The 18252-nt window shown below is 45.6% G+C and overlaps 1 protein-coding gene across 13 annotated transcripts in view; it reads left to right on the forward strand.

The window, feature by feature from the left end:
- The window catches only part of tanc2b (tetratricopeptide repeat, ankyrin repeat and coiled-coil containing 2b), a gene marked incomplete at its 5' end in the record, with an annotated part of 118639 nt that overhangs the window by 82623 nt on the left and 17764 nt on the right, over positions 1–18252 (forward strand). For 9 of the 13 annotated variants that reach the window (XM_084039518.1, XM_084039519.1, XM_084039520.1 and 6 more), the window contains 6 exons: positions 640–888; positions 6882–7013; positions 12755–12793; positions 13970–14251; positions 14340–14464; positions 16150–16381. In XM_084039518.1, coding sequence (XP_083895644.1) covers positions 640–888; positions 6882–7013; positions 12755–12793; positions 13970–14251; positions 14340–14464; positions 16150–16381 — 1059 coding nt within the window. The remainder of the gene's footprint in view (positions 1–639; positions 889–6881; positions 7014–12754; positions 12794–13969; positions 14252–14339; positions 14465–16149; positions 16382–18252) is intronic. The other 4 variants (XM_084039513.1, XM_084039514.1, XM_084039516.1 and 1 more) reach the window with 1 other exon arrangement.

The raw sequence follows: 18252 nt of genomic DNA on the forward strand, positions 1-18252 counted from the left end.
GATGTAGAGAAAATACAGGTTCCTTCAACGACATGGCTGGATTAATCAGTGTTTTATACTTCAAGAAGAGATTTCTTTCTGAACAATTACAACAACCAAGAACACTTTAAATGTACATATGGGCATGAAGCTCTTTTTTGGGGGATTTCAAGTGGAAAAAATCAGACTAAGTGAAGCTAGAAACCAAATCAACACATAAAACACAGGATTACAAGTAGTCACCTTCACCTGCACAAACAGGTCGCTCCTGCGACACCTGACAGTTCTAACTTGTGACAGTCAGTGCATGCCTGAGGTTATAGCTTCACTCCCATAACCCAAACACATGTCATCCCCACTGCACAGTCTCAATCTGAGTGTGTGTGCCACGTAAACGAGCGGCGTGGTCAGTTCCCAGTCACACGTCATGTTGACTTGCATTGTTAGCAAGAAACAGGACAGATGAGACGCTCGCTGATGTCACAACAGGTGCCAGGTCTGTTTACTTACAACACCTGCTGTTTGATGAGGAGCTGATTCAGACCAACGGTGAGTACGTGTGAAGGCAGGCAGGCTAGGTGAGGTAGGAGGTAGGACGGCGTGACACACACACACACACACATGCATGACATAACCTGGTTGTGATGATGTGTTTTGCAGCCACGCTGACCAGCTACTCGGAGAACATGGAGCGAGGCAGCAAATACGGCGAGGGCTCCCGGGGAAACCTGAAACTGTGGCAGTCCCAGAAATCAGGCATGGACTCGTTCCTGTACAGGGTGGATGAAAACATGACCGCCTCCACCTACAGCCTCAACAAAATCCCTGAGCGCAACCTGGAGAGCATGTCCTCCCACTCCGCCCACTCCATCCCTCTGTACCTCATGCCCCGCCCTAACTCTGTGGCTGGTGAGTCCCTTCCTCTTCCCCTCCCTCTCCCATGAAAGTACAAAAGGAGGCAGCAGTGTGTCTGAGGAGCTTGGGCACGCAGTATACCAATTTTGAAAATGTACTTTATTTTACCACAAAATTGGTCTCAACTGCTGCTTCTAAGTCCCTGTAGTGCTTCCTGCTCCTTTAGTGCTCCCTCTTCACTCCTTTCCTTCCTTGCTTGTTTCCTCCCTCTTAATTCTTTAACGTACATTTCAGGGAATCACACATTTAACAATGAAACAAGAGCAGAGGGATGGGTTGATATTTTGGAGGAACAAGTCCAAACTTCATGGTGGCTTTTTACTGAGTGATCTGCATGATATTAAATCTTGTGAAATAGTTTTTTTTTTCTTGCCAAATTTAAGCTAGACTTTCCTCCAGATGTCAAAACCTTCTGGTGCATCACCATGGAACTTTAGTAGAGAAAAAAGATGCATGCCAGTCAACAATGGGAGACAAATTATTGTTTTATCCCATTTGAATTGTGCCAAGAATTACAGATATGATGTTTGTCAATTTAAAATATAATTTTGCATTTCAAGAAAGTCGTATTTTCTTGTAAAACTGTATAAGATGAAAATGCGTTATTAGAAAGACTCATCAGAACAAGTCTTTTTTCTCTTCCGGGCTGATATAAAGAGTCGCTGGATAAAACACATCATGTGGTTTAATGTTAATGGAACAAAGCTGTGTTAGCATGTGTTGGTCCACCAGACGTTGCCTCTCTATTAGCGGTGATGCAAGATGCAGCTTTTACATATCATATAGCTTTCTTTATTATTAACGGGATGCAGCCTGAACACTGAATCTGTGAACTATATATTCTCTGAAGCTACAATAAGCTCCCGACCACATTCCTCCTGCAAGATCTGGGATAAATCAGCCTCGACTTCCTAAAAACGCCGCCCTGTCTTATGAGGAGCTCAATTGCGGTTGTGATTTGATTCAGTTTGTTGTCATTTCCACCACATCGTTTTATTGTCTGGGGAGAAAACCGCTCTCAGAATTCAAAGGGTCGCGTTAAAATGTCCCGGGTAGCTGCAAATCCGCGGCGGTATTTTCTCACAGCCCCGTGGTGTGGATCGAAAACCACCGAGCAGAATAATGCAGTCTGGGAAAAAGCTGCTTCAGCAGGCGAACATACTGCGGCTGGAAGAATATCACACGAGGAAAAACCAGCCATTTGTGTCGCTGTCAGTGCTCTCATTGATGTGCGTTTCTCATTGCAGGCCTCAAAAATACATCAGGGGGGAAAAATGTCAGTTGCATAACACCCAGGCGGCCCTAATGGGCCTGATTGTATTATTCTTTCTCATCATGAGGAAGGCTGTTAACAGACGATGAGCTCTATTATGTACTTCACCCACTCCCACCGGCAAAAACAAGTACCGGAGACGTATAGTTCACTAAACGCTCGAGTCTGCGGAGGCCGTCGCTGCAGCCACGACCATCTCTTCATGCTGGTCATGTTCCGCTGTTCTACACCGCTGTCTGGCAACGCAGAGATTTAGAGATTCACCCTCGATCTCATCTCCGCCCCTCAATAGCCAGACCTTCAAAGGCTCGCTTAAGACGCGCTATAAGCTGCAGATGATGCACACACACACAAAAAGATGTTACTGAAGGCATTTGTGTTTGTCAGGAACGTGAGCCCTGTATGGAGGAGAAGGATGCATGCGGAAGAGGAGTGAAAGTAGAGTTTCATAATCTCTCACTCTCTCCTCCACAAAGAGTTCTGAGATGTCGGGATGGGAGGCGAGCACAGGCTGAGGATTGGCTGGGCTCACACAGCAGTGGAACATCAAAGCCCCGGGCATTAACCGTTTCTATCCCCCCAGAGTGACGGAGAGACGCGCTTTGATGTGGGGGGGGGGGGGGGGGGTACACGGCGAGAGCAGAAGGCGACTGGGGAGGAAGGAGGAGGGAGGTGGCTCCTCTATTACCTAATGAAGGCAGTGCGTTAGTTAGAGCTCAGGATGGATGTGGAGGAAGGAGAAGCCAAAGACGGAGCCATCCTCCGTCTTTACAGCCAATCAGGAGTTGAGTTAGTTTTTTAAGTTTTCATTCAATGAAGAGTTGGAATCCCTCATTCCGTTGTTTGTTGACATTTGTTCACGTTGTTGATACAGTGTGGAAAATCTCGCCAGTCACAAGATCCCAGTTGAGAAACTACTCTACTCTACTCACGTGGCGATATGGCCGAAAACTTCAATGGTTTCATATCTGGATAACGATAAATATTACCATGTAGCATTTTTTCTCGTAGTTCAATAAATTCTGAAAAAACTTTATATTTTTATCGTTAATAATTACATGATTTTTAAATATAATCCTTTGTGAATTAAATAGTTGACAAAATAAAAGTTGACTGAAAACTTTTGGTGCAAAATGGACAAAACACTTATAATGAAGAAAAATGTCATATCTACACATTGATAAAATTGAATATAACGGAGCTATAATGTAAACTGTAATATGGTACTCTTAAAAAAAAAGCCCTTATAAATATTTCTCTTAAATGTAATGACTTAGTATCAACTTAATAACAATTGAAATATGATCAAATCGTATTGAGTTATTGCCCAGCCCGACTCTCCGACTGCTACTCACACTAAATCGTAGTCTGCTTCCGTGTTTTGGTGCAGTTGGTTTCCCACCTGATGGAACCGAGTTCAAGGATCACAGTAATCACACAAACTGGACTTTCCATCAAGCGTACCGAGATCTGAGCCCGGGTCCCTGACTAATTTGGGTCAAGCTGCCAAAAATGCCCCATCCTACATTTCCCATGATCAGTGTTGGTCATCTTACTTTAAAAAAGTAATTAGTTACAGTTACAAATTACTTCTCCTAAAAAGTAATTGAGTTAGTAACTCAGTTAGCACATAGTAATTAGTTACTCAGCAAAGTAACTGATGTTATTTTTTATGTTCTATAACGCGTTCTATAACATTTTATCATAGATGTTTATATTAACTGATTGAAGAATAAAAACACTTTATACAATATGTTAGAACATTTGGTATTTATTTGAACTCAATAGATTGCAGCCTGCCATATGATATGCATAGAAATAAAAATATATAAAAAATAAATATTGAAAATAAAATTCACGTGGAAATTTAAGAGAGTACATGTTACATAAACATTCTTGCCTTTAATTTCAAAGAGTGCAACTTTACATTCTCTGTAACGGCAACAGCGTTGCAACGATAGGAAAAATAATGAATTTGATTACTCGTTACTGAAAAAATAACGTCGTTAGTAACGTCGTAATACTCTACGCCGTTATGACCAACACTGCCCATAATGCAACTATCTTTTGCCCCCTTAATTTTTCCCCCTAAACTGTGGAAACAATACAAAAACAAATGAGAGAAACCGTATGATCTATATGCAGCAGCGTGAATATGATGTCCTGAGGATTGTGGGATGCTGACTCATACAAAGACCAAAGGACGCTGTGAGATTCTTCAGTCAACTCACTCTAGTCTCTAAATTCACTAAATGAAGATAACAGCTCACCCGTGAGAGAACATTTTTTTCAATTTGGTGGGCGGACGAGTGTCATCGATTTCCTTTCCTGACATTTTATTCCTGATTACTCCCACCTCCGCTTCTACGCTCTGCGTAATATCCGGAAGTGTTGTTGTTCAAGTAGCAGGAACGCCGGTATTTATCATCTCGAGTCATCTCGGCAGACGATGGGAGAACGGTGAGGCAGCCACCTCATATCTGAGATGACTCGCCGGCTCCCCGGCTGATATGTGACTGTGGCTCTGGACGGCGGCACGTATGTGTTCACACCGTCCTCGCTCTTTGAAACAGGAAGTGTCTTGTGTCGTTGCTCAAAGCAGCTGAGCTCTCTGCTGCACAGTTAGACCTTTTCCTCACATTCTTGTTTCTTCCTTTCACTGTGTGTGCAGTCTTAGCACACTGGCACAGGAGCTGTGAATGTGATCCCCAGCAGCCTGCTGCATTGCAGATAGAGGTGATGAGCACACAGATTTGATTCCTCACATTCAAACACTGTTGAAAGGAGGAGAGAGAAAAAAGCAAGGAGCCTTTTCCAGCTCTGTAGCCCTGAGTCATTCATTCCTCCTTGGTTTAGCAGCAGATTAATGCCGCCACTGTCTCTGCTTTTAGCCCAGTTGGATGACCGGCATCCACATTCCCATCAGGGCCGAGCCTCCAGCATTCCCAGCTGCCATTTTCCCTCCATTTTGGGAAACTCATGTGGCTAATTTTTGGGTCTATGGCCTGCGTGACTCAATCAGTCACACACACACACACACACAAACATGCTCAGGGCTTCACCGAGCTTCACTCCAGCAGCACAGAAACCAGCCTTTAAAGCGCTGAGGTGCTGGTAAGAGATGCTGGGCTCTGAGGCCTGCTGCCATATGGAGGGATTACTGGGCCGTACTTTGTGGAGAGTCTGCAGAGACAGACAGAAGATGTAGGATGGGAAGAAGGGAGCGTTGCCAGTCACAATGAATTTGCCTCGGGATCTCAGGACCTCAGAGTATTTCAGGTATAGTGTCAGAGAAAAAGGAGTCCCAGCTCTCATCTTATTACTAACTTGGATCTACTAGCTTGGATCTCATTTTTGAGTTCTTTTGATATCGTACTCATCATATTGGTTTTAAACAGCCATAAAGATGAGATTTATTGTGAAAAAGTGGAACATTTTTACCCCAAATGGTCCGTTTAGCCTCGTTTCCAATGCTAAGGTTTGTTACTGACATATCAGAGACATTTGGGTTCCTCTCTAAACACAGAAGTTCAGATAATCTGGCTGAAGTCTTCGCTTGTTTGCAAGCTGTTTCTTGCCTCATCTGACTTTGTTGTTGCAACGTTTCCAAATCTTAGACATTCCCCCAGCGGGAGCAGCCTTTTCATAACTGATACAAACGGAATGAACAAATCCAAATCAAACCCAAGTAGATGTTTTCAAGAAAACCATAGAGTTCAAATTCAGAGTATATCTGTGATTGAGTGATTGCCTCCACAATCGTAACACTGTAGTAGCTGAGCCTGCGGCTAGCAGCTAACGGTGCAGCAACAGCGACCAGTGTTTAACCTCTAGGCTCTATGCTTCCAACAATACCATGGATCTGCACGCCGTTACCAGCTGTAACTGCTCCCCCCCCAAGTGTAAGCTAACATGCACGCTCAGCCAGACCTGCTATGTAAACATAGCACAGAGAAGCTCAGATTACCACACAGAAGGAGAGGGACTTCATTCCCCAGGAAGATGTTCCCATATATCCTTAGCACATATTTATTTTCTGCTATATGATTGCGTTGAATTTAGCACTGGTACATAAGTACAGTTTATTCTAACCAAATTGTTGCTCTGTCCACGACGTTGTCTCGTCTTCGGCAACTTTGCTCTCACCTTTCAGGGAACTGTCACCCTTAGTCCCTTAATCCACCCTGGATTCTCTTGTCTGACCTCTTAACCGGGGTTCAGGTGTGACGGAGGACCCAGTCCGTGGCTCACTCGCACTGGCGGCGTCTAATCTCATTTAACATTCACCGATAAGCGAGCGGCGGCCCCGAAGACACAGCGTGGTGTGAACAATCAGCAGCCGGGCGTCAGACGGCGCTCACTCCATGAATAAGACATTTGTCTGCCGAGCTAATTAATCCTGAGAGGGGCCGGATGGCATCTGCCTCCGTGCCGCGTGACAGACACTGAGAGGAGGGAGGTTTAGGACATGACCATGTATGGCTGGCTTGCTCTGTCTTGTCGGAAATATGAAATGGGCTCTGACAACAGCCTCAAGACATGAACCAGTAACACCTTCTTTTGTCTGTATATTAAGGGTTTGTTAACTTACATGTGTCAATGAACATAAACATGCTAACGATAGTATCTTTTCCCCCTCCTCTTTCTCCAATATCTATCCTTTTCTCCCCCCATCTGTCTTCCTCTCTCCATTGCACACTCTGACACACTACAGCTACCAGCTCCGCCCACCTGGAGGACCTGGCGTACCTGGATGAGCAGCGACACACTCCGCTACGCACCTCGCTGCGCATGCCCCGACAGAGCACCACCTGCGGGCCGGGTCGCTCCGGGCAGGACCTGAGAGGTGAGCCGCCGTGTCCTCTGGAAACTGTGCCGATGACGCCCCCAAGTATGATTTTTAAAGCAAACAAAATTGAGTATGCTGCAGACAAAATGCTGGCTGTTTGCATAAGTGTGACCCCCGTGTGTAGACAGTTTGGGCTGCGATCAGCCATGTGCTTCACATCAGACCCAATAGGACACCGTTAGGTTCTTCATCGACAAACTTGAAGCCGCTGAGCATCGCGAGACTAAGCTGCGTGACCAGCGAGTTATTGTTTTTCCAATCCATTTGAACGTGGGTGAGGGTTGATATTCACTGGGTTCAGATGCGTATCTCTGCACGTATGTTCTCCCATATCAGAGCAGCGGTGCTGCCGAGCTGCTGGTGGTGGACGCTAGAGGTTAGCTCTGTGTGTGTGTGTGTGTGTGTGTGTGTGTGTGTGTGTGTGTGTGTGTGTGTGTGTGTGTGTCTGTAGAGCAGCGACAGAGAGACTGGGGACTGCATGAAGAGCGTTTTGTCAGGTGGTGTCACCGCTAAGTTAAGGAGTGTCTCCTGTTGTTAACAACCAGCCAGCGTGAGCTCCGCTGCTCGCTTGTTCAAGTCCAGCACGCGGCGAGGGCCTCTGTGATGCAGCAAATCTCCTCAGCCGTCTCCCCGAATGGCCAAATGGCCTCGTGTCACAACATTACTCGCCCCTCGCCCTTCTCCCCCAGTCACTTAGCCGGTAATGAGCACCGTAATGGCAGCACTCCGCCATCCAAGCGAACACAAATATGCGTCCCCGTGTGTTTTAAACACCTGTTAAGACCCCACTAAGCTGAGATTGCGCTTGGCGAGGCCGTGATGTGATTTCCCCCCTGCCCGGCGGCGGCTCAACACAGACAGATGCAGAGAGGAGGAGTGTTGGAGGGACAGACAATGGTAGAGAAGAGATGGACAGAGGAAGAGAGGAGGACAGGTGAGGGAAGAGCCGTCCTCTAAGGACACCAAGTGTGTTTACAACCAGCCGACTGCGTCCTGGCATGCGTCCTGCCACCTCGGATCAGCGTCCGAGGCTCCCGAGTGCCCCGCCGCTGCCCTTTCACCAGGACAGGCAGGGAAGGAGACGAGGGAGACACACCGTGGAGGGGAGGGTTTTCCCTGCAGATGACAGGACTGAAAGTTGAGCCGATTGACTTATTGATAGGGAATCACTGAATGAAGGATTAACCGGTGGTCATTTCAGTCATGTATTTGTGGCGAGGCTTAAAGGGACTATGTGACCGCCGCCTGACCTTTTATCTCTTGACGTCACCAGATCAGAACCTGCACATATCTAACAGGTAAATCAGCACAGGCGACGGTCACGGCCATCTACCACCTGTATGGATCATAAAGCAACGTTTTATTCATGCAGCTAATTTACAAATGTCAATTAGATGGTTGTCTGCATGATAAATACACAAAACCAATTGGGTGATAATAATCATCAACATCTAGTGATCAATTAGACCCGGACAGACGTGATCATTCCTCATTGTTATATTATTTGTGATTCACTTTCACACACAGTGTTACGTAACGTAATGTGCCGCTTTCCAAGACATTCATCCTTTTGAATTATAAATAGAGAATCAACCACACAAACAAATGAGAAAAGATATCTGACAGATGGAGGAATGGTTGAATAACATATTAAATAAAAAAGGTACGATCGTTGCCAGTTAAAGTGAAATAGTTTTGGAGGACTTGCATTTATTACATCAGCAGCAGCCTCCTTTCACAGGAGGAAGAGAGATTGCGGCTCGCTGGTTGTTTTGCTTCAGAGTTTCAGACGAACTCGAGGAAGAGGAAGATGAAGACAGCTGGTTATGTGTTGGTCAGGTAGCCAGCTGACAGGTGCAGCTCTCCCTCTCTCTCTCAAAGCTTCGTTTAATGCCGGGCGGCCACCGGGGGCCGAGCCGCGCTGCTGTTTTGAGGAGCGTGAGTCAGACTGTAATGGACCTTCTTGTGCTCCTGCCTACCTCTAAGATTTACCACCCACCTTATCTATTCCACCGCAAACTCACTCACATAACTGTGTGCTGCACACACATTCTCCTTCATCTTCATGCTCTCTCTCTCTCTCTCTCTCTCTCTCTCTCTCTTGTCGCCCCTTCCCTCTCCTCGCTGGCGTTCTGCCTCTGCTCACATACACTGCTCAGGCGTTGTGTGTTAGCTGACGAACTGGCCGATACAAATATCTTCCACCGCGGAGCGTTTTATGACTCCTATATATACTCGCTGACGGGGGATGCAACTTAAATAAGAAGTCTTGGAAATCAGCTCGGCGCTATAATTGATTAGACATTTAAAGGGTGAAGCTGGTGATACGTTATTCTACAAATCTCATTAAAATGCCAAATTGATCCCACATTGTCTGTGTCTATCGGAAACTTGATATAGATGATTCCTCTGTGGCCTCATAGACCTCGATTGTTTTCACTGATGTAGTTTATTTCAAGTCAATCCCAGATACGTGATCATACAATTCCTGAGCACCATAAAAGATCTAAATTCACAGCTGGAAACGGCTGTTTTAGGCAATAACGTAACCTCTTTTAAAATGGAAGCTATGTGTTTATGACTGTTTAAAAAAGGCTGATTGTGCATCTATAGCAGGGACCAACAGGCTTGGAGCTGAAAGCATTGAGAGGACGGACTTGGTTGGTTTTGGCGTCCGTTGATAGCTGTAGAGCTGTCATCGATTTGAATGTCGGTGCTGTTTATGGTTTAAACCTTTATTTACAGCAAACACAGGGTAACGGATGCCCCCCATGTCCCAGCCAAGTGACTCGGATAACTAGTCACAGATTTGCTGACGCTGCGTTAACATGTTTGCAACACAGACGTTGCCTAGTCGTAGATGATTATCTAGCCTCGATGCCACCTGCAAACCCATACGTGCCTTTTTCATTGAACCCATCTACAGTTTGAGTTGGGATATGTAGTTCTGTTGTTGTGAGGGCTTTGCGTCTTATATCACTTACTGACATACTTCCCCCTTGTTGCTGAGCTGCAAAGTAAATAGTGTGCCAACAAGGAAAGTGTATGTTAAATGATGTTCACAGCCACAAGGAAGATTAGTACACATTACCCAAGAAATACATTATCCATAAGCACATCCAGGTTTATTCTGCAGCTAAGCCTGCTGTGCAGATTACATAAGGATTTTTTAATACAGATATTATGTAAGCTCCTGTTGGTGTTGCATATGCTAGCTGTACATCCACCGTTAGTGGAAAAGACTGGGATCTGAACTCAGACATCCAGTAACTCCCACGCCAGCCGTGAGAAATGTCACCTGACCCAAGATAACCCCTGGCCACGCGTCCCGTGACCCCTTGCCAGCCAGCAGATCGTCCAAAGCGCTCGTCTTCCTCTTCCTCCTCCCATCATCTGCTCTCTCCTTCCACCTCTGTGCCAACTCTTCTCACTTCCTCCTTATCTCCTCCTCCTCCTCCTCTTCTCCCTCCTCCTCAAGGCTGTTCAGCCACCATGAGTCATCCTCACCTGGTGAATAATTAAAGCGTCTGAGACTCTCGCTCCGTCTGGACACGGAGGGTTGGCGGTGGAGGCGGAGGCGCGGCGGGGTGATACCTTTGCTTAACGTGGCCTGAGGGGGGAGCGTTACGGGCAGGATTATGAGCGCCTGCCATCCACCCATCCAACCCTCGCACACACATGCGCTCTTCACCGTCCCGGAAACAACTCCCACGACACACGTTCACAACATGGCTGCCATGTTGTTCCTGGAATACGTGACACAGTGGCGCAGGAGTGGCTGCATGACTTAAGCGCGCCTAAAGCGGTGTAATCGTAGCCACTGTGTGGAGGAGGGCGCCCGGTAGTGAGCGAGGGTGTGTTTAGTAATTCCACGAGGACGGAAGGAGCTTTACAGGCACATTTGGCATTCAGTCACCCCCACCTTAATTGGATTAGCGAGCACTTAAAACAGAGTAGCAGTGGGTATTTAGCCTCTCACTTCAGTGGCCGATGGTGTTATAAACACCAGCGTTGGGTAGTTTTTGCATTTGCCATCACCAGTGTTGCATCAGGTCCATTTTGACACCAAACTGGAGGAATATTACATCAGTTTGTGAATTATAGACTGAATAGAGGAGTCGCTTTCTGCCTCTTTGACTGTGTGTGTGTGTGTGTGTGTGTGTGTGTGTGTGTGTTCATGGGTGTGTGTGTTCATGGGTGTGTGCCTTTTGTTGAGTTAGCACTAAAATAATCTGACTGGGGAATATGGATGAAATGTCTTTTATTGCATCGTGCTGCAGCCGGCACAGAGCTTAGTGCAGTAGAAAACGCAGCGCTGGCCACGCGCTCGCTAGAACAACGGGGACGCTCTTCACCCTCCTCTCAGGTTTATACCCGTCTGTACTTTTCTGCTGATGGCATGGCAAAGTAAGACTATCCTCAGCATGGTCATGGCGTTTCTTTTCACTCTGCGATTATAATTAGCATTCCTGGAAAAGACAAAAAAAAAAAAAAAAAAAAGGACAAAGTCATGCTTGCAACAGCACTTTTGAGCGCTGCGTGGTAAAAGGATACATTAAGCACAATATCAGCTCATTATGTTATGCAGCTCCTAATCAGAGTCATTTACAGGAGACACACTCCCGGCCCCCAAACGTATCGCTTGTAAAGCTGTACCTGCACGACCGTATAGGAATTTCTGCCAACACAAGACATCCTGCATCTTATCTGAGACCTCTCTCCTCAGCTGGAGGAGCAGCTCTGACTCACGTGTGCTTATCGCTGGTGTGAAAAGAACCGCAGCACCGGCCGTCTATCTGACCAGCATTTATTTCTCCCCACACACAGATCACATTTAACCTCAGCAAAGCAGCGTTTACCAGGTTTCCAGTCATGGAGGACACATATTCTCATATTTTCCTTGAAGCTGACCTACTACTCTTATCTGTCAGAACATTAACATCTGAGAGCGCCGCGTTACATTCAGGATCATATTAACGTTCAAATTCATTTTTATGCTTGTGGGCGTTTTGATTGGGATGAACACAACCCCGGGTCACGTCACACAATTACATCACTAAAGGTATCCTTCAAATGTAAATATTCATAATATTTCATATTATGTCATAGAAGCACGCCTTTTAAATCGGAGGCCCACAGGGAAGAATACTAGTGTCCCTGTCTGTCATACGGCTGGATCCTCATGTGAATCGTCTCTAGAAAAGAGCGGGAACCCTGTGAAGGAAAAAGAAAGGTCGATCCGTAAAGTACTTCTTGTTGACATGTGGCTTCCTTCAGCAGCCTGCAAGTCACACACAGTAGTCTGTGGATGGAGGTCGGAGTCGCCCCATCCAAGGGTCAAATTACTGCTAGAACTGGATTCAATTATTTTTATGGGGATTGATTGATCTCGCACGGCGCATTGGAACCAATTAGATTCCCTCCAAAAGTGCCAACCTTCTCCAACCTCCCCTCTGGACCAGCCGAGGAAAACGTTCGATGTAATTCAAAGCATTTCAATTAGCTGATCGACCCCCGGTCTGGTGCTTCCCCCATATTTCACATCATGATGTGCTGATGCTGTTTTTGCTGCTTCCTGTTTGTTTCTTTTCATTGACCTTGTCCTGTGCTCTGACACAATGCTGCCAGATCCCATTCTTGTCCTCACTGTCTGTCTTTCTCTCCCCCCCCCTCTCTCTCTCTCTCTCTCTCTCTCTGTCTCTCTCTCTTTCTGTCTTTTGCTTGCTGTTTTGTCTCAGCTTCTGCTAATAACACCCATGCCTGGCAATCCCAGTCACGTAAGTTACTTTAATTTTCATTTGTTGCATCAGGCGGCACGTTTCTGTTTGTTCTGCTCACAGTCGCCAAATCTCCCTGGCCAACGCTTTACAACACACACACACACACACACACACACACACACACACACAAACACACACGCACACACACACTTTTGCCAGCAAAGTGAAATGATTCACGTGCAGCTCGCATCCTCAGTGAGGCGTAATTACCAGATGTTGACATACTGTTGAAATCCATGACACACACTAGATAGAAGGGAGCATGTTTTTTTTTTTTTTTTAATTCTCAAATCGATTTTAAAAAGACGGCACCCGGGAGACGGTGCTGAGAAGTGGCAGGCAACATTTTACACTGAATTTATCACACGGCTTCAGAGGTACGGATTCATTTTACACTCGTTAGTCTTTAGTGGTTCCATATGTTCCGCTGGAAAGATGCAACCTCTGGAGGACTTTGGGTTTAATGACTCCCTCTAGTGAGAAGAAACCACGGCAGACGCTCCCTCCATGCAAATTTTCTTTCGCAACAAAATGAGCTCAAAGCAAACAAATCTGAATTGTAAAATGAGTCTTCCCCCTTTGAGTTCTTAAGATGAATTCACACTACGTTATTCCTGCTTCATCTTAAGCTCGTAGTGAGATCATGGTGAATATTTTTTATTTCCCACATTCAACCAGAGCATATTTTATACCACAGCCCTTCCATCTTTATTTAAATTTAAAACAAGCACAATAATATTCCTTTCATTGATCCATAAGTATAGATCATCTCAGAAGGAGCCTTTTTGATGTTATCTTCTTTTTGTGTTCTCAATCAACTTACATGACAATATTTTGTATTCCTTTATATTTGTAACCTTCAATTCTACATTAACACACTTATTTTGTTGTAAATGTGTTAAAGATGGAATCAGTGGAGAATTAAAACATCAAATCTTTATCATGGATGATAAATACTTGTACTACTAATACTTTTTTCTCATTTATGCATAGATATGTGTGTGCATTGCAATTAACATATTTTGTTAATTGCAATGTGTACGCACCCAAATATTATTATCATGCTAGTAGAGGGGCTTTTACACACAGTAAGGAAGTAACTTGTAAGAGTTAAATGTACGTACATGAATGTGGCCTATAGCTGCTGATTGTCCGTTTCCTTGACCCTGCCAGTGCGTTTTGCACCGTATCGGCCTCAAGACATCGCTCTCAAACCTCTGCTGTTTGAGGTGCCCAGCATCACCATGGACTCCGTCTTCACGGGCCGTGAGTGGCTCTTCCAGGAGATCGACGCTCATCTCAACAGCCCCAACGCCAGCACCAACCGTGGCGTGGCCGTGGTGGGCAACATCGGCTTCGGCAAGACGGCCATCATCTCCCGCCTGGTGGCGCTCAGCTGCCACGGGACCCGCATGAGGCAGATCGCCTCCGACAGCCCTCAGGCCTCACCCAAACGTAGGCAGCCGCTCGTTTCCTCCCGTGATCTGCTTGTAGAAACCGTTGGAGATGCTTCACTCCGTGTTGTGCTGTCTCTCGTGTCCAGATGGAGAGGGGCTCCCTCTCACGCAGCCTCAGCCCACGCACGGCACCCTGGGAGGAGGCAGCTGTCCCGGGACCCCGGAGATGAGGCGGCGTCAGGAAGAAGCCATGAGGAGGCTGGCGTCTCAGGTAGCAGACACACCTGCACACACACACACACACACACACATTTCAGACAACTTCCAAAACAATGTGGGTGGAATGTTTAAGTACCTAAATGCTGTTGTGGTTGATTGGTGTGTTTCCTCCCACTGGCTTCTTTTAGAAATGCAAATATGTTTTTACCGTCCAAAAATACGTGTGTCTGCGTCATTGTATCGCTTTCAATTGATGGCCATATATAACAAGAAGATAAATGCAACATAAATGTATACCTCCCCACACCTCCATTTAACATGTTCCTTTCACGGCTGTCTGAAATTAAAAAAAAAACATGTTTTATTTAATCACCAAATATTACACCAGGGCTCTCATTTGCATTCAACTGTATTGTAACTTCTTTCTTTCATCTTTTCTTCATCAAAGAGTAAAACCGAATACATGATGGTTAATAATTAAATATATATAATAATAATATTGCTGATGTGGCGTAATAGTACATGTAATAGTTTGTGGTTCAGCGTGGTATTTCCAGACCGTGGTTCATCCGTATTTTGAAAAAACTGAGATTATTTTAAACGGCTTGTTTTTAATGTCTAAATAGGATTCGCTCTTTTTCCAAAATAAAAGCGTGGAGCCGCTCCTTCACACCATCTGCAAGCTATCATCACATTTTCTGCTGCTCACTTCCTGTTAATTGTTGGCTTTTATAACACTATTACTGGTACATTTAACTTTTGAACCTGCCTCTATTGTGAACTCTGATGTGTGAAACCCGTCTTCCTTTTCCCGCCCTTCTTCACGTCTGCTGTCGCACCGCGGTCACCCTCCCATGCTGCTTAGCCATCTGCATCCCGGGCCCAGCCTGATGCATTATGCAGATGTGTTTAAAAAAGAAAAGAAAAAAAAAACAACTTTGCCAGGGAGTCTTATGAAATATTAATACCTGCAGAAAGCCATTTCCCAGCCAGGCTATTAGATCTTGTTAACTCTGTGCATTAATAATGGAGCTCACTCTCTTTTTCACCCCTTATGCTTTAAAGGCCTTCATCTCATTGTGAACAAAAAATTAGCATTTCATTTTGATGAATCTATCTTTTTTATTTCATCCCTTCTCCTCGCTGCTGTCTGATCGCAGGCATTTCAAACTCTTTGTGATCTCTGAGTCGCTGGGAGCGCCTGGTCACTCACACCTGCTCCTGTTGTTTGGTTGACTAACCTCCAGTAATCTCCACCACTCCCTAATGCTGCTGCATCTCTGTGCAAAGACTCACTCATTACTTGAATCATAAACACGATGCGAGTCCACGTCTGTGAAATCTGACGGTTTAACACTTGACTCTTCCTGCCTCAGTTGTCTCACACATGAGCATGCAGGAGCCAACGCCGCGTCACTCTCTCTCGGCAGCTGGAAGCCATGAATTATTAATAGCTGAAACCGTACGGCGAAACGAGAAGTATTCTGTTTCATTATACTGCAATCATCCACCATGAGGTTGAAGTCTATCCCAAATGAGTTGTAGCAGAGGTGGACGCTGGGAAAAGTGGCGCTGCTCTGACAGGGCTGGTTAGATCTAAAAGTGTCATCTGACTCCCGCGCTGCCTGACGTTGACACAAGGTTGGTCATGGTTAGGATTACCAGGAAGTGTTCACCTCTTCATTTCTCTTGAGTGACCTGGGCTGCTGTCTTCTCCCAACTCTCTGTCGCCCCCAGGTGGTGGCGTATCACTACTGCCAGGCAGATAACGCCTACACCTGCCTGGTGCCGGAGTTTGTGCACAACGTGGCGGCGCTGCTGTGCCGCTCGCCGCACCTCGTGGCCTACAGGGAGCAGCTGCTGAGGGAGCCGCACCTACAGAGCATCCTGAGCCTGCGCTCCTGCGTCCAGGACCCCCTGGCCTCCTTCAGGAGGGGGGTCCTGGAGCCCCTGGATGCACTTTACAAAGGTTTGTCAAGGATTACTAGTTACCATCTGTTCAAATTCATCACACTGAGATGAGTCCGTAGTGGTTACGACACACAGGGATCAGAGCAGCCACACAATAGATGTACATTGAGATATTGTAAGTTCATTCTCGACTAGCGAACACAGATATGGGGGACATTTTGAATTCTCAGAAAGTTTTGAATATGAGATTCTGGGGTTTGTAAATAAATTAAAAATGAATAAATGTATCATTGACATGAATAACATTTAAACTCCCCCAAACAAAAGACACAGAAGGGAATGGAGTAGAGTAGATTATATTCCATTATATCTTTAGATTTTCTGTTTTTATCAACATACATGAAGACATTTCCACCATAAAATGCTACAAATTCACCAGAATGCAGAAATTACCATTGTTAAAATGAAACTTACACTATATTGCCAATAGTATTCACTCACCCATCCAAATAATTGAATTCAGGTGTTCCAATAACTTCCATGACCACAGGTGTATAAAAGCAGCACCTCGGCATGCAGACTGTTTCTACAAACGTGTGAAAGAATGGGTCGCTCTCAGGAGCTCAGTGAATTCCAGCATGGTACTGTGATAGGATGCCACCTGTGCAACAAGTCCAGTCGTGGAATGTCCTCACTCCTAAATATTCCACAGTCAACTGTCAGTGGGATTAGAAGTGGAAGTGATTGGGAACGACAGCAACTCAACAAGAAGTGGTAGACCACATAAAATGACGGAGCGGGGTCAGCGGATGCTGAGGTACATAGGTCACAGAGGTCACCAACTTTCTACAGTCAATCACTACAGACCTCCAAACTTCATGTGGCCTTCAGATTAGATCAAGAACAGCATAGAGAGCTTCATGGAATGGGTTTCCATGGCGATCAGCTGTATTTAAGCCATACATCAGCAAGTGCAATGCAAAGCGTTGGATGCAGTGGTGTAAAGCATGCCGCCACTGGACTCTAGAGCAGTGGAGACGTTCTCTGGAGGGACCAATCAGGCTTCTCCATCTGGCAGTCTGATGGAGGAGTCTGGGTTTGGCGGTTGCCAGGACAACGGTACTTGTCTGACTGCATTGTACCACGTGTGTGTAAAGTTTGGTGGAGGGGGATTATGGTGTGGGTTGTTTTTCAGAAGTTGGGCTTGGCCCCTTAGTTCCAGTGAAAGGAACTCTGAATGCTTCAGCATACCAAGAGATGTTGAACAATTCCATGCTCCCAACTTTGTGGAACAGTTTGGGGATGGTCCCTCCCTGTTCCAACATGACTGTGCACCAGAGCACAAAGCAAGGTCATAAAGACATGGAGGAGAGAGTTTGGTGTGGATGAACTTGACTGGCCTGCACAGAGTCCTGACCTCAACCCGATAAAACACCTTTGGGATGAATTAGAGTGGAGACTGAGAGCCAGGCCCTCCCTCCAACATCAGTGTGACCTCACAAATACACTTCTGGAAGAATGGTCAAAAAGTCCCATAAACACCCTCCTAAACCTTCTGGAAAGCCTTCTAGAAGAGTTGAGGCTGTTAAAGCTGCAAAGGGTGGACCGACGTCATGTTAAACCCTATGGATCAAGAATGGGATGTCACTTAAGTTCATATGAAAGTCAAGGCAGGTGAGCCAATACTATTGGCAATGTAGTGCATCTTCGAAGCAGCTTTCTGATTGGCTGCTGTTTGTTTTCAAAATAATGTAACGCTGGTGCTGGTCCAAAAGTGGCTGTGAACCACTGAAGTATATACAGTATACGTTTTAGAAAACTACATTTATTTTTGGCTCTATTTTTCTGTCAGCAGAACATTGATGTATTTGCTCTGTTGGACTGTGTTTCCTCACATTCTTCAGAATAAACTCGGATGCGTAATCATTT

This window comes from Eutrigla gurnardus, assembly GCF_963514095.1.
Source record: "Eutrigla gurnardus genome assembly, chromosome: 22".
Taxonomy (NCBI): domain Eukaryota; kingdom Metazoa; phylum Chordata; class Actinopteri; order Perciformes; family Triglidae; genus Eutrigla; species Eutrigla gurnardus.